At 33.4% G+C, this 26,036-nt stretch overlaps 1 protein-coding gene across 3 annotated transcripts; it reads right to left on the reverse strand.

The window, feature by feature from the left end:
* Positions 1-798: 798 nt before the first annotated feature.
* On the reverse strand, positions 799-25,733 carry l(2)gd1 (lethal (2) giant discs 1). Of its 3 annotated transcripts, none has more exons than XM_089239806.1 (22): positions 25,668-25,733; positions 20,794-20,920; positions 18,520-18,626; positions 17,274-17,501; positions 16,988-17,090; positions 15,498-15,593; positions 13,803-13,918; positions 12,312-12,411; positions 10,775-10,873; positions 10,076-10,230; positions 8,925-8,997; positions 7,622-7,774; positions 7,300-7,442; positions 6,986-7,042; positions 6,638-6,769; positions 4,898-5,073; positions 4,453-4,517; positions 4,262-4,314; positions 3,709-3,760; positions 3,101-3,200; positions 2,628-2,718; positions 799-1,734 (listed from the first exon to the last, which is right to left on the reverse strand). In XM_089239806.1, the coding sequence occupies exons 1-22, from the start codon at positions 25,671-25,673 to the stop codon at positions 1,615-1,617; spliced, it is 2,352 nt and encodes a 783-aa protein (XP_089095932.1). In that variant the 5' UTR covers positions 25,674-25,733; the 3' UTR covers positions 799-1,614. The 3 variants fall into 3 exon arrangements, with proteins under 3 accessions (XP_089095932.1, XP_089095929.1, XP_089095931.1); XM_089239803.1 differs by lacking the exon at positions 25,668-25,733 and adding an exon at positions 24,887-25,116; XM_089239805.1 differs by lacking the exon at positions 25,668-25,733 and adding an exon at positions 24,775-24,848.
* Between the last annotated feature and the right edge of the window lie 303 nt (positions 25,734-26,036).

Genomic DNA, 26,036 nt, shown 5'->3' on the forward strand with positions numbered 1-26,036 from the left:
ATTAGAGAGGATAGCCAAAATGCGTGCTTTCCTACAGCTGGCCAAACATCTGGTTGCGGCCCTCATCGGAAATATTGGCGAGGAAGGGGACTATAAAACCCAATGTTTCCATTAGTATTACAAATATTGGGGGGGGGGAAGGTTTGATCCCAATACAAGTTTACGCATATGCACATCGACATTCCTCCACTAATTGAAATGGCTATCAGTGCTTTGATGTTATTGGGGTTGAACTGAAAGCTGCTTCTTTTCTCACCAAATGCAAGTTTCAGAGGAAAAAATTTAATTTTTCACAAATGTTTCCCATTTCAGAAGAAAAGGGTCTCTTTAAAAGGAAGGGTTTCTTTTCTTTCAGGAAAATTGCGGCCCGGTGCGATCGCACCTTTCGCACCTGCTCAAGTCCGGCATATGATGCACGGAAGAATCTCATAAACATGAAGTTTCGATCACTTGAACAGTCTGGAAGTTTCCTTAAAAACTTTAACAACACTGTGACTCATATATAACTTAAGATGGAAGGAGTCTCGGTTGTTGAAAGACATGTTAATTCACGTCATAATGAAGATGCTATAAATCGTGTTTTATGGCTCGAACAAGTTAACATAGGTTGACTGATTTTCCACTCGATTCACAAATTCTAGGGATTCGTGACCTTTTTTCTTATTTTGCGATATGCTGCATGAATGAACTAATGCATTAGATAGTAAATTTTATAGATCAAATAGAAAATATGGAAAGACTACTATTAATAAATGAAATACCAAAACAGTACTAAGATTTCATGAAACAAACAACTCATGAATTCTTCAATTTATTCAACAAGTGCAAAATATAAAATAAGACATCAATGTCTAATGTTATAAAACTGATAAATAAGACAATATTTTTTTCTATAATCAAATCCAAGCAAAGAAAGTTTGACATTGTTAATGAAATTTTTCAGAATTACTTGAAATTCAATCATACTGACTAAGTAACAATTTGAAAAAAAGCATTTGCTTTCAAAATTTAATCAATATATAAATATGGGGCTTTTTGCTTGGACATCATCATCAACGTTAATTTGAGGACCAAACACACGATGATTGTCATAGAATTCAATGTTGAAAGTACCAATTTCACTATAGCTCTAAAAAGCCTTGACATGACTTGTGTGAATTCTATTCATTTCTATATATATTTATTTAATCTATATTTTTTTCTTTCATGAGCATCCGAAGTCATGTTTGCTACTTTGGATATGGTTTGCATGCCTCTCAGATCCTTTGCTGAAGGAGGAAAATATCATGTGATCTCAAAAGCCTCACATGTATATATAAGAGTATACATAAATAAATACCAGAAAATCTGAATATGAAATTATTATAACTATATCAAAACAATGACACTAAGAAGCCTTATAGAGCATTTTAGTCTTTAAGTAGAGAAAAAGTAGTCTTATATATATTTTATTTTCACAAAAATATCCTTTATTTGCGTTTTGAGCAGTTCAAATCTTTATATGCACTGTAAAATATATATTTATACATAATTAATAACTAATTCAGCATAAAAATATGTTTACTCAAAAAAAATAATAAAAAATAAAAAAAAGCATATCACTGGTGTGGAAATTCAATTTCCTATAACAAGCCATTTTTCTCGAACTTCCTCTACTTGCTTCACTAAAAGAGGATCTCGAATTCTTATCCTGACTTGCAGTTTTCCCCCACAAGATTTTCTACCATCCATGAGCTAGAAAAATATATATATATATATATAAAAGCAATAAAAATGAAATATTACTGGCATAATTAAACTTAAGTAAAAAAAGATAAAATTACGTACAGCATGATGCCAAAATAAATAAATCATAGTTTCTCTAAATGCAGAGTTATTTACATTAAAAAAAATTGAAGGTTCAATATCCACCAAAGAGAACTAAGGAAGCGTTACCTATCTATGCAAGAAAAAGAAAGCTTGCTATGTATTTGTGTCTGGCAAAGAACTGGAAGAATGGAAATTTGACTAAGAACGCGAAGAAGAGTTTAAAAAATTATATTAAATACACTGGAGAGAAAAATTAAAAACGAAATTCATTCTTTCATCAATCGATTGATTTAGAAATTTTGTTGAACAAGTACGACTTGTCGAAAGGCCATAAAAATATGTGAACCTCATAATTGCAGCATTAATAGAATTTATAACAATAGTAAACTTGATTATGAAGAAAATCAAATAGCTGACACTTTTACTGACTGTTTTGAAACGCAGTTTTCACCCAATAGAAATCAACCAGCAGTGACATACCACAATGGCAGAGCCATGGTTAATAATTTTCTTTCCCATCCTATTATGAATGCTCACTTCAAGCCAGTTGGCTTTGAACCCACCACTGGTGAAGAAATTAAATGCCTCATCAGAAACTTTAAACGACCCCCCCTCCTACATATATTATCTTTTGCCCTAGAATTAGTCACTCTAAACAGCATGCGTATATACAGGTATAAATCATACCTGTTCTCTATTCTCTATATAAAAAATTAAAAATTCCTATTCAACCACATTCATTCACTTCTCTCATCCTCTCTTTTATTCTAACAAAACTAATTTTTTATATTACTGTAGTATTTAAACAAACAACTCACATCAAAGCAATCATGAATTGAACATTTGGTTTCTAATGCAACAGGCTTGATTGTTACAGTACCCAACAATGTGTCACCTTTGAAAAACCATCTGTAATTACAAAAAATCATATAGATGTCTTTAATGTGAGGAAAAATATTCTTAGTACAATTTGTATCAACAGAAAGAGCATTTTGCTGCTATGCAAAAGTATTTCTAAAACAATATGAGAAGTCCAAAAACCATTGATAAATGTAGCACTCATAGATTTAAACTAGTGTTTCCCAAATCGGGCAATATCGTCCCCTGGTGGGGAATGGTTTGGGGGGAAGAAGCTACAAATATAACATAGGATCCCATGGGTTCACTTGAGTCGGGAAAGGGAGTGATGAGAAAAAAAAATTTCTGAAGAAGGGGGCAATGGAACAAAAAGTTTGGGGAACTATGATTCGATTTTTACCAGACAAATTTTACCAGAAAAAAATAGACTGACCCTTTAGAGAAAACTTCAAATTTTAAAACTGGTTTCTTGAACTGCCTCATTTGTGAGCGGCTCTTCCTATTAATTTCAAACTTGAAATTCTGTTTGAACTCTGAAAAAAAACCAACAAATTATTACTATAAAACTTCAAAGAATCTAAGCTTCTAAATTAATCAACAACTTATAAATCTTATAAATGAAACAAAGTGTTTGAAAATCACTTCATAAAACCTGGTTATGGAATATGTTATCGAAATTTGAGATAAACCCTATAAGCAATAGAACCTCTCATAATTAGAACAAAAAAAATAATTATTCACATGTGTATAGGTATATCTTCATAGATACAGGTGGACTGAGCTCTCAACACAATATTGATGTATGACAATATGATGATGCCGCCTGGCAGTCGAGTGGTTAGGGAACTAGCTTCTCACTGTGCAGATCTGGGTTCGAATCCCGGTTCGGGCATGGATGTTTACTAACTCCAACAAATTCCCTGGACGGATCATGCTGATCCCTTGGGAATACGTGAGGATCACGTTATTATTATTATATTAAAAAGTAGTTTGTGCCGTTGAGCCTGACCACCATTTTTCAACATTTATAACAACACTCACCAGGATTATTTGTGTTTTTAATAACAGCAGTTTTTGCACGCTGTGGACATTCCTGCAAATAAAAGAAATCCTGAATTAGTAATACTGTAGAATGAATATACATTTTTTTTTTGAAAAATTGGAACACCCCCAGAAACCTGCAAGCATAGTTCATGAAAGGTCATCCCTGTACGGAAGGAAGAAGTTAAGAAACTGGAAAAATTTTCATATTCTATTGAAAGAGGAATCATATTAACCACAGAAAGATTTTAGAGCACAGAGCTTGACGAATAAAAAAAATTATGCACCAACCAAATTTCTTAGGACCCACAAAAATATATTTTTTTAAAGAAAAACTGTCCCAACTAATTTTTTTTTTAACTTTCCTGGACTAAGTGACCCCTTTCCACATTGGAAGATACTGTCATGAAATCTGAAAATTCTTAGCATCCTTAGACACCAATTTAACAATCACAAATAAAATCTTTCAGGTACCAATACCAATTTTCTATTCAACCTATCAATGTATATCAATACATATACTACAATTATTAACAGTATGGAATTTACTTACTGTCGGAATAGTGAATTCTACTTTTACATATGAATCCAATTCATCAGGTTTGCCTGCAAGAAAATAAAAATGGTTATATTCTGTGCATGTTGAAATGTAGGATGATTATATCAGACTGGTCACACAACAGTAACAGTTTATTCTCATTTTTGCTTAGTTTTCATATGCAATAAATGCAGGCTATTCTTTACCTGGAAAGTTGATTCCACGTTCAACAGCGATTTCAATGTCACTATCTGACAAATCGGTGTTACACCTATTAAAAATAGATTGATGAATATATATCTGCATTGTAAAATTTATAGACATAAAATAGAAATATATCAGGCATAGAAATTACATAAACCTTAAGTTCAACTCAAGCCAAGTTTCAGTTCTATGATAATTATGGATTAAGTAACAATATTGTAGGAGAAAAAAACATTTATTTTTCCGAATTCTCTTTCTGAGCATTCATCGTCAACCTCACCTATTGTAGAAATAAAAAATAAAAGTAAAGTTTGTTTTTTGCTATATTGTCAAAAACGAGGAGCTCTGACTCAGTTAACTGTCCAGGGGCCAAAAGTCCATTGCTACAGAATAACCTGTATAATCAAAGTGTACAAATACACACATAATATATATAGCAAAACTTACTGTACTAGGGAAAACAATCGTGTCTCATAATGAAAAATAGGAACTGGCTCATTGTTTCTCCACAGATGCTGTAGATAGGCTAAATCTTTCTTGGTCTCTAATGCAAGTTTTTCAAACTTGGAACCTGATGTAACATCACCCAGACGCATAAAATGTTCTTTATTACGACAGCACATCTATAAAATTATGATTTATTTTAATCATGTTTGTTTTATTATCACCAGCTACAAAAAAGTTGAAAACATACAATACAATTTTATTATAATATAATGAGAAATACATTGTGATTTTGTTTAATTAAATTAATTTGTGAATGTAGGTGGGAGAAATTTCGCATTTTATACAGAAAAGTACTATTATCATGACTGACAAAAAACACCCATCATCACATTAAAATCATAGGCAAATAAAATAGGCAACTCAATTACATAAAAGCTATATAAACAACAAGATAACAGCACCATGTAATCAAACATATTTACATTTCTTTTGACATTGTTTCAGTCAAATATAAGCTTCTAGTATGGTGTAGGACTGCCCTTTTGCTTTTATGACAGTATCTATTCATCAAGGTAGGCCCTCAATCGGGTTTTGATATACAATCGGCTGAATTGTATGCCATTCTTCTTGCAATGCAACCGGTGCTCCAGTTCATCCCAAAGATGCTCAATGGGATTCACATCTGGGCTTTGAGCAAATCACTGCAACACTTCTATATAATTATCTTCAAACCATGTAGAGATAGCCCTATGTTGTGAGGATACAGCATTATTCTGCTGATAAAGGAAAGAGCCTATCCTGAACTGTTGTCACAATGTGGGAAGCATGCTATTGTCCAGCACATCTTCATATACACCAGCATTTATTTTGCCTTTGATCATAACTAATGGCCCAAGTCCAAACCATTTGTTATAAGCAAAAAACGTGTGATGGACATTGGAATTTTTAGAAGTAGTGGCATCCTTGTGAAAATACATGCAATTTTCAAGAAAGAAATGCATACAAATATTAAAAATAGCAAATAAAATATTTTGACTAGACGAGTTACAAATTACTCGTAGCTTTTTCTGATGCAGGGTTGATCAAAAAAATTTTTTTCTTCTTTAATTTTTTGTTGGCTCCCTAAATGCAGTCATGACTAAATTTTCAATGGAAATTATTAATACAGGTATAGGGTTTACATGACCAAATTTCCAGAACAAGTATTTTTCTAAATATTCAAAAAAATCCCTGAACTCCAAAGTGCCCTATGACTTATGGCTATATAGTGTAAGAAAACATAAGCCCAGAAATCATGTTTGATTCGAAACCATTTAACATTCCAAACACATCAGCAAACCAATGACACTATTGCATGAGAAGCTAGAGATGGTGAAGAGATAGAAGCACCCCATTCTTCAAGCTGCAGTATCTAAACTGGAGGTAATTAAATTTACAATTGTAATTACCATGATTTATACAACAGAAAATTATGGGTAGTATACATGACAAATTTTTAATGCTATTGCTTAACTGTGAATTTTTCTCTCTCCAGCTCTCATTTGATAATGGTCTTTTCACAAAGTTTACCTCATAAAAAAAAAGATAGAGAGGTGCCACCTTATATGGAAAGTCATCTTTTAGCCATCAAGTCTTCTTGAAAGTTATCATATCAAGTCCAGCAAATATGGCAATTATTATTAAATTTATTCCATAAAATTATACTAAAACCTGACTTAATATCAAGTTATTGATATTTACCTCAATTTGATGTTGCAGCTCCTTTTCCAAAGTTGGAAACAATTCACTGCTACTAACTTCACTGGACATATCACTAACTTCCGATTTGTTGATGATTACAAAATCAGCTTCAAGCTGGGGAGGTGTTGGAATCTATGAAAGTTGAAATTAAAAAGCATGTCTGAAAAAAATTTGTTAAATTAATGCATACTTTCTGGTTAATTTTTTTAAATGAATTCTGTACAAGTGTAAATAGTTCATATCCCTATAGTAATCCTAAGTCACATTGGCATCATCACTTGTTTTGTCTCACAATTATCATTAACAGTCATACAACAATAAATATGAAACTCTAAATTTTGAACTTACTGTACTCGAGTCTATGGGCAAACCATTCTTAGTTGCCTCAATCATGGATTCAAACCCCTATGAATATTTAAAAAACAAATTAAAGAATAAAAATATGAAAAAATAATATTTTTAAAAGATCCCATCAAATGCTAACCCTTTAAGCGTCATTGACAAGATATATCGCCTCCTTAAAGGCTTCTTATTTCAGCATTGACAAGTCCAGATATTTTGCAAAGTTTATTTCTCAATCACAAACACTTTTCCCTGTACAACTTACTTGGCACCGGCTGAAAAGCGGAAAATTACTCTTTTTCAGAAAAATAAAAACTTACTTTACTCAAAGCCAGGTAGTGTTTTGCTTGTTGAATATCTCCTTTCTTTTTTGACTCTAATGCTGCTTGACGAAATAATTTCTGCCTTTCTAATAGAAAACGCAGCTGTCTATCCAAAATCGAGGATGTGTTAGCTCGTTGAACTGAAAAATGTCATACAGACAAATAAGCATGAAAATCATACTTCAGTATATCATTGATGAAACTGAAACTAATTATAAATGTATGATATACTGATATACGCATATTTTTTGCTTTTTTTTGTTTGTCTTGCTCATGCATTTAAATTTTTCCTCAAAATATCTTGCTAAAGTTTTCTTACTTCTAGGGTGCTTCCCAGATGATGTAGAAGGCTCACTGGATTTTGGATGCGATTTGTAATCAGCGGGCTTTTCTGCGGGTGGTTGATCTTTAGGTTTGACAAGAGAGGAACTTGAAAAGATAGATTCACTACTGACTGGAATTGGTGGAAAGCCTAAGAAAAAAGAACAGAAATAAAAATGACTATGAAAATTTCACGTCATGTAATTTATTATTCAAGAACATTTATATATATTCTCATAGCTGCCAACTTTTGAAAATGAAAATTAGGGAGATTTTGGCGGGGACCCGTATTTTATGCTAAAACCACTCCCTGATAAATACAAAAGGGATTTTCCACACATAAAAGTTAAAGCATAGGGAATAAAATCCCTACTCAAAAATTGAAGTCAAATAAAATCGGGATTTTACACACATGGAAGTTAAACTCTTGGGAATAAAATCCCTACGCAAAAAACAAGTGAAATTGGGAGCCAAAACTTGAAAATGGTGATCTAAAAAAATAAATATTGTGTTCAATCAGAAATAATGTGAACAAACATTCTGCTCGAATGATCCTAAAATCATCGGAAGATGAAGGGGAAAAAAGCATCAATTTTTTAAGAACGCTGACTTTTTGTGACACTTGCTTTGTTTTTTCATTTCACGAGTAATGTCAGTCTTTCCACCATGACCGATCTTTATGCCTGTAACACAACTTGTACAAAAAGGAAAAGTCAGCCTTTTTCTGGAAGGTTTGATGAAAGGAAATTCATTGGGGAATACATACCTTTAAAATTGATTAAATATGTTTTTGCTTATCAGTATTCATGTTTTGTTATATCACACGTACGTAACTTCAACAAAAGAAATTTTGACTACATGCGCGCCACTATAATCTTCAACTATTATCCAGGACTATTGGCTGCTAAAATATTTCCCTGCACGATAAGACAAAAAATTTCTTGTTACCATCAGAGGGTTTGTTAAACTTCCTTAAAAAAGGAATTTCCCCATTTACGAAGAGTGACGTCATTTCGAAAGGGGGAAAAAAACAAAGGCAAAAGACTTCATGCACCACAACAAATTCCTTAGGGATTGTTTTTGGAAGCGGGGATTTTTTAAATGAAGTAGGGAATTTTTAGGGACAATTAGGGATTTTTTGTGATTATCGTAAAAATTTGGGAGATTTAAGAACTTTTCGGGAGGTCGAGGATGAAGCTAAAATTCGAAAGATTCCTGGAAAATTCGGGAGACTTGGCAGCTATGTATCCTTGAATTTCTTGGTTTAAAGAAAATATTTACAATTAAGAGATAGAGCTCACCTGGAGGACAGGGCAGTTCTTCAAAATCAACTGTTTTCCCAATTTTGTAATGCTTAATAGCAACTTCATATTGCTGCCACAAAAAAATAGAGAAAATTAGCATATTCAATTATCAAATCATGATAAAGAAAAATAATTCTAAGGTAAATGCACAATATTTTTTGATTGATATCCTGCAATATTTAATGAATCCAGAATAAATGAGATTTCAAGTTTTCGGCCATTAAGTAAATATTGATACAAAGTAACTTTCTGTTAATAATAATTATAATATAATCCACCAATTATATTGGTAGAAATTCATCTTTGCATACTTAATAAAAAAACAACTAAAAATTACTTCATTCACATCCCCATTTATGGAAATTCTGAAATTTCCATAAAGCATTGTAATCATTTATGGTTGTCCCAGATACAACTAGGGTCACCGATTTGGGAATTCTCATTGGCAAGCAGCTTAGGTTTTCTGACCATTGTTCAGAAGTGGTCAAAAAAGTGAATAGAATGCTCGTTTTCATTCTTACAAAGGTATCTTCACGTTCTCCTGAAGCCATTCTTCCACGGCTTTGTTCAACCTACCAACACACAAGGTTTGAGCTGTGACAAAAGACTTGATTTCTTGAATATGTTTACACTGAAGGAACACATATGTCAAGGGGATATAATCGCAGTGTTTAAAATTTTCAATGGAATAGACAGGATGGAGCATGAGTTATTAATACACCGCCAATCAATTGCTTTGACAAGGGGGCTCGCTTAGTAGGGGACAATTCCAGATTGTGGTGTTGCAGGGAGTTTTTCTATAATAGGGTTGTTAATAAATGAAATAGCTTACCTCTGGGGATGGTAAATTCTAACACAATAGATACATTTAAAATGAAATAAGATATACATAATGGGATGAATCGAAAAGCTATCTACATTTATTTAAAACAAAAATAATCATTTCTATGGGCACACACACACAGTGTATTATATATATTTTTTGGTGGTATATATGCTTTCATATTGGATATTTTGGTTATATTTGACATTAATATTTTTTATGAGCAAATTTTTTCGGCCACCTCCTTGGGCAATTTACCTGTTTGTGGCCCTTATATTTGTATAAATTATAAGAATCACACACATGAACAATACAACATAAATACCTGAACAATTCGCTGTAATCGCCTAGCTTTACTACTATTTCCCTCTGCTTTTGCTGCATCCCTTGTAGAACAATATCTTTGCAGACGTTGCTCCAATGCCTCAAGAGCACTGCTAGGTGGTGCAGGTACTTTGAACAAGTTTGGGTCAACTGGCTCTAAGATACAATTAAAGTACAAATATTAAAAATAAATTTCAATAAATTGTTCCACTCTATTCAACTAGATTTTAAAAAAAAAACACCTATCAAAAGACTTTAGGAAAAAAGCCAGTCATAATAAAGGGTTAGCTAAACTAGAAATTTCTTTGAACTAACTTAACAGTTTTGCCCATACATGATATAGGACAGGGGTCCTCCAACTTTTTCCACCCACGGCACCCTATTCCTTGATCAACACTTATCCATTGCTCCCTAGATTAGTTTAACAAAAAATTTCTTCGAAAAACCTTTGTCAGAGCCATCATGGCGCCTGCTGACAAAGATTGGTGGGGCACAGTCTGAAAACTCCTGATATAAGAAACAAGTAAGTTTTTTGGGCAGAGTGCGTATATTTTCTTGTTTTCATTTTTAAAATGTGTATATTAATTTTTTTATATTATATTAAAATTAAACTTGCATATTAATCACCATAGTCCATTTATTCTACCTCAAATTATAACAAATTATCAAAATACTGAAACAAAATATGTCTTCAATTTACCTTTTGCTGCTTCCATAGCAGCTGCTTCTAATTCTGATGTTTCTGAAACTTGTGCATTTCCCTCTCTATGAATTTCCAAAGGCTTGGCAAGAGATGATTCTATTAAATGTAAAAGTAAAATATTAATAAGACAAAGTAGTATAAAAAACCTTTGTTAGACTAGTCAATTGAAAGAAAACAATTTTGATAATTTAAGTAGAATTAATTCTCCTGAAAATGTAATTGAGATAATGAGTAAGGGCATCCTCACACAGGGATACTGAAGTCTGGTGACTGATAGGACACCAAGTGAACCGACATGTATATTGCTATGGTGCTTCTCACACTAGGATATTGAAGTATTGGCGGCAAAATATCCTACTGAGTCACTGGCAACATGGTATGCTAGTTGAATGAACATTTTTGTAGCACGACCCCATAGTATTTACTGATACTTCCACCATTCTAGGTTGTACGATGGGTGACTACGTGTAGGATTTAACTTATATTTTTTCTAGAAATACTTTCTGATGCACCCCCTCCCCCATAATCTTCCTAAACTGGAATGCAAATATAGATCATGTATACACATGCGTGGGGAAGAATATAGAAAAAATTCAATAACCCCGCAAAGATAAACACAGTAATATTTTCTCTTCATATGGTAACAACATGGTCTGCTTTTATCAAAATAAAGCTTCTTCATCTGATAAAACTACCACTTGCTCAAAATAATGGATATTTACTACATGAATTTGACTTACCTATAGGTAATAACTCTCTCACCAGGGCTCACACATTCCTTAAATTGTGATATCCCTAATGTAAGTATGGTACGGGGTTAATTCCAGGTGTCTCTCATTTCCTAATTCCATAGAATGCCATGAATTTGAAATACAATTCCTGTAATTATGTGGCAGAAAAACTGCCGTCTTAACGCATGACCCAAGGGCCTCATGAAAATGAAATCTGGATCAAATTTTTTGAAAGTGAACATGATGTGAATTTGTACGCAGGTTTCTAGTCAGGTGGAGGGCATCAGAAAAATCAATTAGCGGGGGGGGGGGCACAATGCTCTTACGACAGTCCTATGCTGAAAAACGAATAGTCTACATACAATGAATAATATTTTCAATGTATGGATGTTCCTGTAATTTTCTTCTATAATTCATATTTTATAATTTTATAATGGAGATTATGGTGTAGGATAACAATTATTTATAATATAAAAATAATAATACTATCTTCTCCACTAGAAATTTGATTTTTTTTCTATCCCGGTATAAGAGGGCAGGAAGATAAGAAGGTAAACTAAACACTATGTCATTTTTATTCATTTACCCAAGCTTTGATTTTTTTTTAGTAGCGTTAGTAGTGTCGTGAAAGGGAGAATGGGTAACTCAACTCGTTCATGCCACCTGGATTCTCTAGTCATGGCTACTCAAGATCGACTTCAGTATCCCCTTGTGAGGAGGCCCTAAATGTACAAATACCAGTGTTGCCAGAGGTATTTTAATTATAATGAGTACAGAATTTGCTGATATTCCAATAAACTAACCTTTTGGATGGCTCTGAATTGTCATATCTGGTGGTGGGGGCATATTAGTGAGATCAACAGGTTCACCATTAGCTTCTGCAGCAATGACAGCATCAAATTTCTGTGGAAGATATTACAAGAGCACATATACAGGGTGCATAGCTAACATATTACACCACAAATTACTGGCGAACCGTTGATCCTAGATGCATATCTCCCAATTAGAAAAAGTATCTAAATAATGTGTGGACCTCATATATGCCATTCATATTGCAAGGGGTTGTATAGTTATTAAAATAAAGAAATTAACTTTCTATACGGACATCCTGTGCTCAAAAACTCAATCAGAAATGTTTGCCCTGTCTCTCCTGATGCCAAAAAAATCCACATTAAAAAATTCCAACAGCATAAATGAGGATAAAAAACATTTTATTAGTTTTTGCTGTTTTTTCTAAACTTTTCTCCATTTTTTGAATCCAAATATCTCTGCAAATATTGCACTCAGAAACATGAAATTTTTTTGTTGGCCTCATAAGTGACAGGGTAACAACTTTCTAATTGGGTTTTTGAGCACAGGATGTTCGTATAAAAGGCTAATTTTTATTTTATTTTAATAACTATACAACCCCTTGCAACATGAATGACGTATCTGAGTTCTACATGTTATTTGGATACTTTTTTAATTGAAAGTATGCCTCTATGTCTAAGATCAATGGTTTGCCAGTAAAATGTGGTGCATGCTGTTAGCTATGCACCCTGTATATGAATATGTTTTGACTCTTTGGAAAAGTTTTCTGTAATATATAAACATATAACTCTAAACCTCAATCCAACACTTCCTGATTTAACAAATTTCTTGATTTAGCCATATAACATCTGCACATCAGAAGTAAAGCACTTGTTAAAAAACTTGATATTATAAGAGAGCTAGGTTAAGCCTTGTGGCATTGATAAAACATATGTGAAAGGAAAAATTTAATTTAAAATCCCATAAAATGCAAAATTTTGGGAGTATTTTCCTTTGACACTGAGATAAATGGTCTGGATGTAACTATATTGAAATCTGTGGCACTTGTTCCCAGATTTAAAGATCAATTTTCCTATTCAATGTTGGAATTTAGCACAGTCTCACATATTGAACAATGTGTTAGAACATTTTTCAGCACCATTTCTATTGAAAAAACAAGGTATTTCATCAATAAAAAGATTATTTTTCTAACAGTCACCAATTTGTAGCTTATTATTGTTTATCTTTCTGAATACAGTAAAACAATAGCTAACTTTGCAGGGCAGGGTTGTATCTGTTGATATGCATCTGAGTAATTAAAATTAGGGTGAATGCATACAATAACACATATAACATGAAAAACTGATTAGATTGCTATTGGCCAAGCAGGAAAAAACCTTGATACTTCCGCAACTATCTTCTCTTGACAGCTTTTAAGACATTTAAGACAGCTAGAAAAGACATTTATTAGATGAAATAAAAATTCTTATATTCATAGCAATTACCTTAACAATTTTCACATAATTCATTGCTGTTTCAATATCACCACCTTTTTTTGCCTGTATTGCAGCTAATTTGTATTGATCTCTCCTTAATTTGAGTTGGGACTGTATATTTGAGACTGAAAGTGTGAGAAATGTTCATTTATTCATCTTCATACACATAAAGAAAATAGATAATATGAACTTAAATTGTATTTGCGACGTTAGACAAACAAAACAGGAATTATGGTGAACTTTAGTAGATGAAATTAGAGGAAAAAGACCATGAAGTACAAAACATATATAAAAGTTACACTAAATAAATATGTGGTTAAGTAATAGACATAAATCTATTCAATTTAATATTATGCAAACAACTGCATGTCTATAAAAGTAAACACATAGACTATAAAAGTAAACACATAGACTATAAAAGTCAACACATAGACTATAAAAGTCAACACATAGACTATAAAAGTAAACACATAAATAATAAATGCAATGTATGATGGGAACAATACAAACATCAGGGTATTTTAAATGATGCATCTCAGCATATCCCCTGGAATAGCACAAATCACCAGTATCTACAACATTCATATTGTGGATGATGATTTCTTGGTCCTCAGTATTATCCTTTAACCCTACAGAGCAGTTACTGACTGCTGTTTAGCATGTGCACATTATTTCAGATAACCTCAAGTGTTCCCTCATTTGTCGCACATCATTGGTGAATTCAGCAATGGTTTGTAGATTAGAAAAAGCATGTGATACAGTAGCTACCGCTTATAAGAATCACATTTGGTTCAGCCATTTTGATTCTTATGAGCAGTTGATTCTTATAACCAAATTTTTTTTCTGTTACTCTTCTAGACAGAGCTCCAGCCCTGGGACCCAGGATGATTCTTGTCATTTTTTGTTTTTTCACTTTATAAATTCATTATAGAGTGGCCCAGGGACTTGCCAAAAATTACAGGGTAGGGGCTCTGCTCCAATATATAGGCCATGACTATTGTCTTGCACATAACTCTGAATCAGAGGTTTCCAAACTTTTTGTTCCATTGCCCCCTTCTTAAGAATATTTTTTAAATCATTGCCTACCCATAACTCAAGCCAACCCATAGGATCCTATGTCATACCCGTAGCTTCTACCACCCTCTGAACCTTTTTATCTTCTAGTGGATATTGCGCACTTTGGGAAACACTGCTCTAGATAGATTCGCTTATCAGTAACTTCTTTCACAAAAAAAAAGTCTTTTAACCATAAAATTTTTGCGGATTAGTTTTGCCATCCATGGAAGTGAGCTCACTTTACTACAAAGCCGTAATCTTTACTGTTTTGGGGGGTGGGGATGGAGAAGGCAACATTCAATATGGGATGGTTTTATTACAAAGATAAAAGTGACAATAAGTAGTCCTTTAAATAATGTTGTGAATAATCAAAAATATGCTAAAAGTTCCCACTACTGAGATAAATGGAGGCAGTTTTTGAGAAAAACTAATTTGATTCTTATAACCAATGATTTTCCTATGCTAAAACAGCGTTTGGTTTTCGTTTTGCCGATTTTATTCTTATAAGCGGTGGCTACTATACGTCAAAAAGCAAAGCCAAATTATAGGACATATTGACTTTCTCGCTTATTTTAAAACTTTTTGAGCACTTGAAAATTTTCTTTTTTTTGTAATGATAAACACACTGTTTTAGTATCTTTGTATTACCTGTCTGCACAGGCGAAGATAATGTACAAGGCAATACTGATTCAGGTTCACGTGGCAAAGGTAATATATTTTCATGACAACTTGCTTCTAGTTTTTCTACAACACATGAAAAAAAAAAAATCAAAGCTAAAACATATTCATCTGTAAACACATGTGAGAGCACAAAAAAAGTTGAAGTGAATTACAGTAATTTCTGGAAGTGAATATGTGACAAATATTATAATACAATTTTTAAAATTCATTCATAATCACAGGGTTATTGCTGAGATAGTAGAGATTATTAAGTGAAATATAGAATTTTTTTATCCAATCAGAACATCATATATAATGAAACTGCAGATTTTTGAGACACTATACAGTATATAAAGATAGAAACGTTGCTGTGATTTAGAAACGGAATCACAAGGTTTGTGTATGGCAATTGTTGTTTTTGTAGAGAAGGTAACAATTTCACACCTAAAATCTTAAAAAAAATGTTTAATGTGATGCTCTTTGATGACAAATGCACCTGGTTTGCAACTCTCAATTAATTTAAATTCATGGCTGAAAAAAAAAGTTGTACCTCCAAACACAAACAGCTCATTTCTTTCAATGGACCAAGGTGTTATCGAAACATTTGAAGTGTTTAACACATGACTCTCATTTGCACAGATTTTAGGGAATACAGATTTTTTATAGACTGGCTTGCAGTCACAAGGCATTTGGTCCAGATTAAGTAATATTTATATGTATTTGTATAGAAAATTGCACCCAGACTTACACAAATTTGACTCACATGCTTATTGTAGTTCTGTTATAGAATAACTTCAGGATATTGCTGTACCTTTTGATCAAATTGTTTCAACTAGAAGACATATACCATATTATTATATTGTTCGGCAAGCCAAGAAATTTGAGTCAAATATTCTGGAAAATTCTTAAATATCTGGACTCCACCGAAGAATCCATTGAATTGGCTGATTTGAACCTCATCTGTTATCTGCATTTTAGGATCCTTTGTGTTTGATATTGTAATACAAAAGCAATCACATATTTCTTCAATCTCTGAACATGCAGTTTAAAGTTGACGCATATGGCATTGTATTTAGAAGAAAAAACATGCAAAACACAGTATCTTTATTTTGTATTAGTCTGGAGATAATTAGGTTAGAATGATAAGAAAATTCCTAATTTCCATTATCATCATCAAATTGCTAGGCACAATATGTTTACTACAGTGAAAACTGTTATTTTATTCTGATTTGCATATTTATTCTAGTATTTTAATATACATTGATAACGGTCTCCTGAATGTATGTGATTTTATTAAACCTCTCCAATTTCCTTCAATGCCGGGAATGGACCAGACTCTAACATTTAAAAACTAGCATTCCCTGATTTTTATGGAATGTCAGCTAATGCAGCGGAATAGAGTTTAACTTTTAGATTTCTATTTTGAACAGATGCTATATTACCTCAAGAAAACATTAATGAAAAATTATAAGAAAAACCTGTGTTAGAAGTTTTTGGCTTAGGTATTGATACTGCTGGAGGAACATCCTCTTCTTTGACAGCATTGCCTAATTTAGCAGATTTCACCAGATTTTCCAGCGTCTAAAAGAAAATGAAGCTAACAAACATGCATAACACACATTGCATACCATAAATTAGGGTAACTTTCCACAAGAGAATGTCAAACATTGCTCTGTAGCAGTGAAACTGGTGTGTTACAACTAAAAAAAATTAGTTTTATCAGTTTTATGATTTCTCGTTTTGCATGCTTTGATGAATGCTTACCTTTGTTGCTCGTACATATCTTCTGCATCTTGAAGCATCATTACACTGTTTGGCAGCTTCCAATGCCTGTTTATACAAATTTAATCTATCCTGCAGCACATTTACATCCACTGAAGATTCAGATACAGTTTTTGGCATCTTTTCAGGAGAGCAATTTTCAGTAGCTACACTGTCTGTAGTTACATTTTCTCTAGCTGCATTATCAGATGTGAGATCATTCAATTGTTCCTAAAATGACAAATTCAGATTTTAACAGTTTATCGTTAATCACTGAGTTATAAAAAAATTAGAAAAATTATTTCCAACTTTTATTTTTAACTAAATTGTTTTTAAGAAATTCAAGCATGATATTTGTTGAGGGATACTATGGAATGGCAGAATACTAAAACTTCTGGTAATTTTTGTCACAACACAGTAATTTTCTACACAAGCAAACTAATCAGATCGGGACCCTCGCGCAGTTTATTGCTGAATCCAAACGTCAGTGTTCAATATTATTTTCATATACACCCCACTGAGAGGGTTGGTGCATTAACCCACTGTTGAGGTACTTCCTGCAGTAGCAATATGTTCTGTGGTCATATTATTGTTTCTATTGCACCTCTGTGCTAGGAAAGATTGAGACAAGGATGAATCAGGTAGTGAACTCATGACACCTTTGAACATCCTTTACTACTATAGAGAAGTATCTTATCAATGTGGGTTGCAGGTGCCCAGAATACTAAAGTAGTGAAGTACAAGCCAAATGCACTTGTTCGTCTGTATGAGCAGGAAGTTCACAGAAGTTATATTCACTTACAATAAAGTTTTACACACAAGAGAAAATTATAATGTTACAGACAGTTTGGCACTCCATTGAACACAATGGATCTGATAGATATATATATTTAGTTACATCAGGTTTTAGTTTTCAGCAATGTCATTGGCATCTTGCATAGTTTGGCATCCTGGACAGAGATATGGGGGCATCTCTCAGAGTCAAAGGCAGAGCCACCTAATCCAGTGTATATGCGTATACATGAACTGACATCATCATCATGCCCCTTTGGCAATAACCATCGTACACCCCCCCCCCCCCCAGACTTTCAGATCTATCTCTGCCTATGTTTGACATTTCTGTTTGTAATTTCAGCAAAGACAAAACACCATCTTACATAGCAACAAAGAAGAGAGGATTTTTATTTTTCTGAAAAGAACTTTGTTTTCATCAGTAGTATAATATGATATCTGACTGCATAATATTTACCAATAGTTCATCTTCATCTGAAATTGGATCATCTTCATTTCCTTCATCAGAAATATCTTCCGTACAATCCATTGCAACTTCCTGTATATCCACAACATTCAATGACCCTGAAAATTTAAATAAAAAAATTAGTAAGCTGTTGAATAAGAATATCTGTTCACAGAAGGAAAATTTCAGACTCTTTTATTCTACACAAAAAGATTAAATTGCTTTGTGAATAAAGGTTTTTTGAATTAAAAATAATAAGACACAACAGCACAAAAACCTGATCAGATCAATTTGTTTTACAAAATCCAATAACTCTGGTTTTATTTTCATTATCATAGGAAAAATCTAGTTTTTTTATGAAAAACATACCAATTGTGATGGCTCTCTACCTAAACCAGGGACAGGGCATCTCTAGGGTTGTGCAACCTGTGTTGCGCTGTATGGAGTGCTGCTTTTGGAGGCAATGATACTTCCAGTTTTTATTTTATGAGTGTGGAGCTGTTTTTTCTATGCACTTAATGAAAATATATCATATCCACCTATGATGTATTTCATGATATTACATGAGCAAAAGTATTTTCACTATGTGCCGCTTAAAGAGATACCAGATCCGAGGTAAGGAAAGAGAATAATTGTTTGTCAGTAAAATTAAAAGTATGTGTTAAAAGTGATGGTTATTAAGTACAGTATTGCGTGAACCAATTTTTATAACAAGCATACTCAACAACTTTGGGAAAAAAATCCCTAGGTGACTTGAGAAAGGGAGGGTATCAACTTCATTGGCAATTTTAGATATTTTACAATGAACCAATTTGTATACATCAATACCCCAAAGTAATGCGATAGGAGAAACAGACAATAACCATACAAGTCTGACTTCAATTTCACATACAAATATATAGGATGTATAGCATTTTACTGAACCGTTGATCAGACATGTCATTCATGTTGCAAGGAGTTGCATAGTTATTAAAATATAAAAATTAACTTTTTATATAGTACTCGTGTATGCCAAAACCCAATTAGAAAGTTGTTGCCCTGTCTCTTCTGTTGCCAACATAAAAAAAATTCCATGTTTTCAAGTGCAACATTCATTGAGATATTACAATTAAAAACAATAGAGGAAAGTTAGAAAAAAAGAGATTTAAATACGGGTAAACCCACATTTAATGCTGTTTTTTCCCAACTTTCCACCGTTTTTCAAATTTAAATATCTCAGTGCATATTGTACTTGAAAACATGAAATTATTTTGTTGACAACAGGAGAGACAGTGCAATAACTTTCTAATTGAGTTTTGGGACACACAGGGACTGTATGTGAAAAGTTAATTTTTATATTTTAATAACAATACACCCCCCCCCCCTCCTTGCAACATTAATGACATATCTTAGTACAGCACCTTATTTGCAAATTTTTTCTAATTGGAAGTATGCCTCTGGGATCAACACGTCTCGCCTGTATGTCCATACATTATGTTTGCGTTGCACCCTGTATATATCAGTGCTTCACAAATTGCGAAAAAATTTGGCACCAGTCAAATTTCTTTGGAGCAGAGCATTTTCTTCCCGAGAAAAATGGTTCAAAACAATGTTTTCCAGGACTAAAGACCCTTTTCTATTTCGGTTAACATGCTTACAAAAAATTTCGAAAATTTTGTGTTGTCATCTGACTTTAAAAAATTTAGTAACAACACATGGAAAATTTTAGGCCAGCACAACTTTTTAGTCGACACTGCCACCTGATGCTTGGGATTTGTCAAACCCTGATATATATATATGTATTAGTTGATTGGGACAAAAATTCAAGGGAAAAAAAAACAAAACTTTATTCCTTCTTACTATAGCTGTGCTATTATAGTACTCTATGGCTTCTAAAAATTTAATTTGCCTTGTGACTGCAATCCTGTCCTTGAAAAAAAAACAGTATTCCCTAAAATTCTATGCAAGAAACATCCTGTACAGTTTGTTTTGAATGTTTTGATAACATGTTGCTCTATCAAAAGAAATAATCTGCTTGCGACTAGAGGCAAGAAAACAACTTTCAACTATAGGATGCAATTAAGAATTGTAGACAAGAGGTGAATTGTTATAAATGAGAATCTAAAAAAAAAATTAAAAAAAACCTTTTAAACAGGCTATAGCTCAGGACCATAGCCACAATTTTTTTTTGGAAAAACTGGTGTTTCGAGAGGACCAGACCCACAGAGTCTAACCACACTCTCCTCCTTACAATAACCTTAATATATGCACAAAAACATGCATTATGTTTCTAAAATTTTCACTTACTTTTTTGGTAAGTTCTTGGCTGTGATTTAATTTCTTTGCCAGACAGCAAATCATTCAGTTCAGCTTCCAAGTCATTATCATCGCTTTCATCATCATCCTCATCTAAATTTAGTATTTCAATACCAAGCTGACAATAAAAAAAATTACAGCTTGAATAATTATATACACATAAAGCTTTGGTATAATTTAAATGAATATATAATAGTTATTCATCATCATTCTACCCAGTGTTCGCCAATACACATCTAGATGTGTGATTCACACACAGGGCTGGATTAACCCATATGAGGGCCCTAAGCACTCGAGTAATTTTGGTGCCCCTCATCCCCTTGACCTAACGTTAACCCATAGTCCTTCATGACAATTAGATCTGCTTACATTTTTTGAGTGTAAGTAGATAGGGCCTGATTTCCACATGAGCAACATGGACATTTGCTCAGCACCCCATGTTTTAGGGGAGTGGGGGTCCAAATTTATAATATTATATATTTTACTGAAATTTTTATAAATTCTATGTGGTAAAATTTCAGAAAATCAATGAATTTTCCCAAAATCACATCATACTATTTCCAAAGTGAACATTATTAGCAAACCCTATTAAACATTTATTTCAATATTTTATCAATCAGTAATAGATTTTAGACAGTATGTATAATGCAAATATTGCAATATCAACTCCATGACAAAAATGTGTTTGAATGTGTCAGTCTTTTTGCGCAATGCAAAACTTCATGCATCTGATCTTGCAAATGCCTTTACAGACAAACTGCAACAATTTTCCTCCTTTGTTCAGGTTGGTGACACAATGTTAAGTAATGCTAGAGGTTTTAGAAGAGACGTTTCCAAATGTTGAGACATCATTGACAACATAACCAATATCAAACTGTTCTAGAGAAAGATCATTCTTCTTGTTGAATAGGATAAAATCATAAGAGCTCGCTCAAGTCTTTTACAAGAAAAAGAATCTTTGGCTTTATTGTGTATTGAAGCTGGGTTAACTCAAAAATTATATTTTGATGACATTATCAATGATTTTACTCATATGAGAGTGCGAAAAAAGCATTTATTGTAATATATTTCATGGAGAAGTTTACATTACATTATTTGTCACTTAAAATAGTGCATATCCTTTTTTTTATGTGTTTAGAAACAACATCTACTGCATATGCTGATTCACCTAGGCTATGCAAATTGGCAAGCAGGTACTTTTAGGTGGGGTAGGGGTTCAGAAAAATTATAAATTTTTGTCTGAAGCTCGCGATGCCATGACTCAGGAGCCTTAAGTGTCTGGAAGACCTCATAACAATTTGACCTGATTAAAATTTTGGAGAGAGTGAGTATGCAATTGGGAGGCAGGTATTTATAACTAAGGTGGAAGGGGCCTCAGAAAAATTTATTTTACCCGGGGGCCTATGAGATGCTGTTGAGACAGCTCTGGGCTTACTTTATGGAAATAGAGCGTAATCTCAATCCTAAAACTGAGCATTAACTTGATTTCTTGTTTGCAATTAACTTAGTTTCTCTGCTTTTGTGTCCCACTCAAGCCCGTAAGTAGAAACGCAAATTTACTCTGTCGCTTAGGGAGGATCGGTATCCATTTTTGCACCCTCCCTTCCCATAATTTTCAACAGAAAAAGTAAACTTGACGCCCTTCTCAATCTAGACACAACGGAACACGCCACTCCCTCATGCCCTCCTTAGTTGTGGCCCTGGTCAACCTATCAATAAAACCTTCAACTGTGAAATAGAGTGATCATACAATTTTATGATTTTCTACTAGATGGTTGATGCTGGGAAAAAAAATTGCACATTAAAAAACAATGTACTATTTTATCATTTTCCGTGGTGCCCCTTTTCTTCTGAAGCCTTAAGCACGTGCTTATTTTGCTTAATAGTTAATCCGGCCCTGTTCACACATCAAAACTCAATTTTACTCCTCCAAATTTCCTCGAGTGAAAATACTCCTTAACTAATCTAGTAAATTTTCGATGACTTTTTTTTAATAGAGTTATTTCTCTCTCTCTTTCACTGATAAAAAAAATATTCCTCATTTTACAAAAATACCCCTTATAATTTGGAAGAGCAGTGAAATTACTTTCAAAATAATTTTTTGGATAACATGATTCTACCTGTTTATTGCTACCAAATTGTATTTTTCCAATTCTTGTATATGCTCCCAGTTTTTATAGGTACATAAATGATGTACTTTGAAAAATTTATAAATATAATATGACATATCACGAAACATATGGTTTTTAATTTATTCTGTTAAATAGAAATAATTTCACAAATCACGAATCTTTATTGGGCATGATAACCCAGGTCATAGTAACCAGGATGAGGCATCCAACTAATATACCAGGATAACGTTTTATGACAAGTACTTCTTGTATATAGTATTTTATTTTTGTGGGAAAAGAATGGGGGAAACTATAAAAGATTCTGGTTAGAGCACAACAGCAGAGTGGTTAGAGCACCAAATCTTTTAGAGCGAGAGAAAAGAAAAGCCATTTAAAATGGGTAATAAACTATAGGTCCTGTGCTATGAAAACTTGTATTTTTCTGTCATCAACATTCAGAAACTACTGATAGCAATATTGAAAGTCAATAAGATAATTCAAATAAATATTAAGCTAACAAATAAGAAACTCAAATAATAAACCATAATGATTTATATATTCAATGCATATGAACTTCCTGGTGTACTGGTGCTACCTGGTACCAATTTTACACTAAGCAACTGAATTGATTGAAGTGACAGAAAATGTAGACATAAACACAAACTACATTAAACAAGATATTTTTTAAAGCTACAAATTATTTTTGTTAAGAGATGCTGCTGGGGTGCGCTATAGCGTGTCAAATACCTACAACTTCAGAAAAGGGCACGTACAAATTTTATTAATCTTGTTTTGTTAATATTGTACAGAACACATTCTTTTCTAAAAGAAAAAATATGGAGGGAAAAACAAGAGTATATATTAAAAAAAACTCCCATACCTTTCTTTCCACACCTACCTCGATTGTGTTGTCTCGTGACCGTGGAAAGTAGTAGCACTATTTTGAAGTACAAAGGAGGTGCTGGTATTGGTAAAAGGCCATCTAAGAAAATGTGAATTTTTTTCATGCTCTGGGACCAATAGAAGGATATTTTTCATTAAAAAAAATTCCATGTGTTGAACCAATAATTCTACGCATTTCTAGCCTAATCTCCCTCTGGAAGAGTTGCAGAAACAAATGGTAAAAATCCGCTAATGAAGACAGTGTTAGAACTAGGAAAGTAGACAGGTCCAGTGCAGATCAAAATTCTCCAATTCAATCTTATGGGGGCGTCAAAATGCATATGTGCCCTGCTGACCAAGTATTTTGTATCAGCTTTGAACAAGGGGCAATATACAGAATTTCCAAATTTTTAAGAGCATTTTCTCCCTTGCAGATTGCATACTAGAAATTATTGTACTTTCTCGACTACCCCTCTGAGTTTAAAGCCAGTGTATTTAAGGTGTAAATTCCCTTTGCTCTACTAAATTGCACATTCGTCTTTGGGAAAATCGAATAGGTTCACACATTCAAATTTTCATAAACGTCTTGAGATTGTGGGGGGAAAACCGAATCTGTAAAAATTCTAGTTAAAATACCCCAACTAGCTTTACCATGCTGCAGTGTGGTTATTGTTGGTGGTTGCCCGTAGTCATGGTTTCACATCAAGAAAATTCATATTTGAATAAATGTGAATAAATTCTTGCAAGTGCATTTTCTTGTGGTACTAACAATGCCAATACACAGTACATATAAATTAAGCCAAGAACAGCATAAATATACATAAATTTTGTGGTGCATAATAATGTCACCTCGATATAACGGTCATTCATCTACCAAGATAGTTTCTCTTGATCTAGTCTCGTTAAATCGAGGTTTCACTATATTAATCAAGAAATAAAAGCGAAAACGGGTGAATAACAGGAGAAAGGTCAGAAATACCTTGGTGCACCCATGAAAAACCATATGATCTTATGCATTGTTGCATTTAATTAAATACTCTGAAAATGTTATGAAGAATATTTATTAGTAAGAATTGAAAATCAAGAATCACTTCAGCGAGTGGATCCTTCGACATCCGATTCTTTCTGTTAGCCATCGGATTTGGTAACGTCACTAACACACTCTTGATCTTGAACTTTCACAACCGAATCTACTACAAAATTCAACTGCTAGGCTCTTCCACTAAGGCAACTCAACGAAGAAATAAATGGAGAAAACACTTGACAATCCTCCTGTGGCTTTCATACTCACGTAAACAAACAATCTTCACGTTTGAACGTCTTTAACAATGGCTGAAAAACTGGATGCTCCATATAGTATTTCAAAAATGATATCAAAGTGACCATATTATCAGTATTTTCCGGGACATTATTGTGATTTCCGTGATTTTTAAGGATAAAAAAAATGATTTTCTTAACTTTTATAATAAATAATAATCACTAAATATTAGGCTGAACATCGAGAAAAGCCATTCCAAAACCTCTAGCATAAGTTTGGTCCATGGGCGGAGATACGGGGGGTATGGCGTCAAAGGTAAAGATAACTGATCTAAAGCCAACTGATCGTATATATGAATTGATATCATCATCATCAATCACCGCCCCCCGGCAATCATCGTGCCCCCCCCCCCTTAGACTTTCAAGTCTATCCCCGCCTACGGTTCGGTCGCAGAAAAAAAGACTCAGAAATGGATGATAATTTTTGCTTGGCCAAGATACATGAAATCAATAGGCTATCTGGATATTAATCCGAGATGAACTTAGAAAAAAGTGTCGTTCTCTCCACCTCAAATCGAACCCAACACCTCTTGCATACCGGGCAAGCGCACTTACCATCATACCACAGAGAGACGATCCCCTTTTCCTTAAAACACGCACGGTAACGTGAGTGCAGCCTCTCTTAAATTCAGCTATGACCTTCAGGTGACATCAGTAAAGATGGATGATGACATTTGCTCAGCCAAGCGCTCGATTCCCAGTGGAGAGAACGACACTTTTTAAAAAGTTCAATGCGGCATAATATCCAGATGGCCTGTTTTTGCCCCACCCCTACCACTTTTTTTTGTCGACAAAGATTTTTTCAGCTCTTTCAACTCAGATTTGGCTACTTTCCCAGAGCGGCGCCCCGTGCGGCCGCACTGATCACACGCGTTGAATTATGAAATTATATATATAGTTTATGGGCTGGGTTTCTGAAATGTT

This window comes from Pholcus phalangioides, unplaced genomic scaffold, assembly GCF_987345545.1.
Source record: "Pholcus phalangioides strain wild (caught in Gottingen) unplaced genomic scaffold, Ppha-v1.0 ptg000011l_1, whole genome shotgun sequence".
NCBI classification, from domain to species: Eukaryota; Metazoa; Arthropoda; class Arachnida; order Araneae; family Pholcidae; genus Pholcus; species Pholcus phalangioides.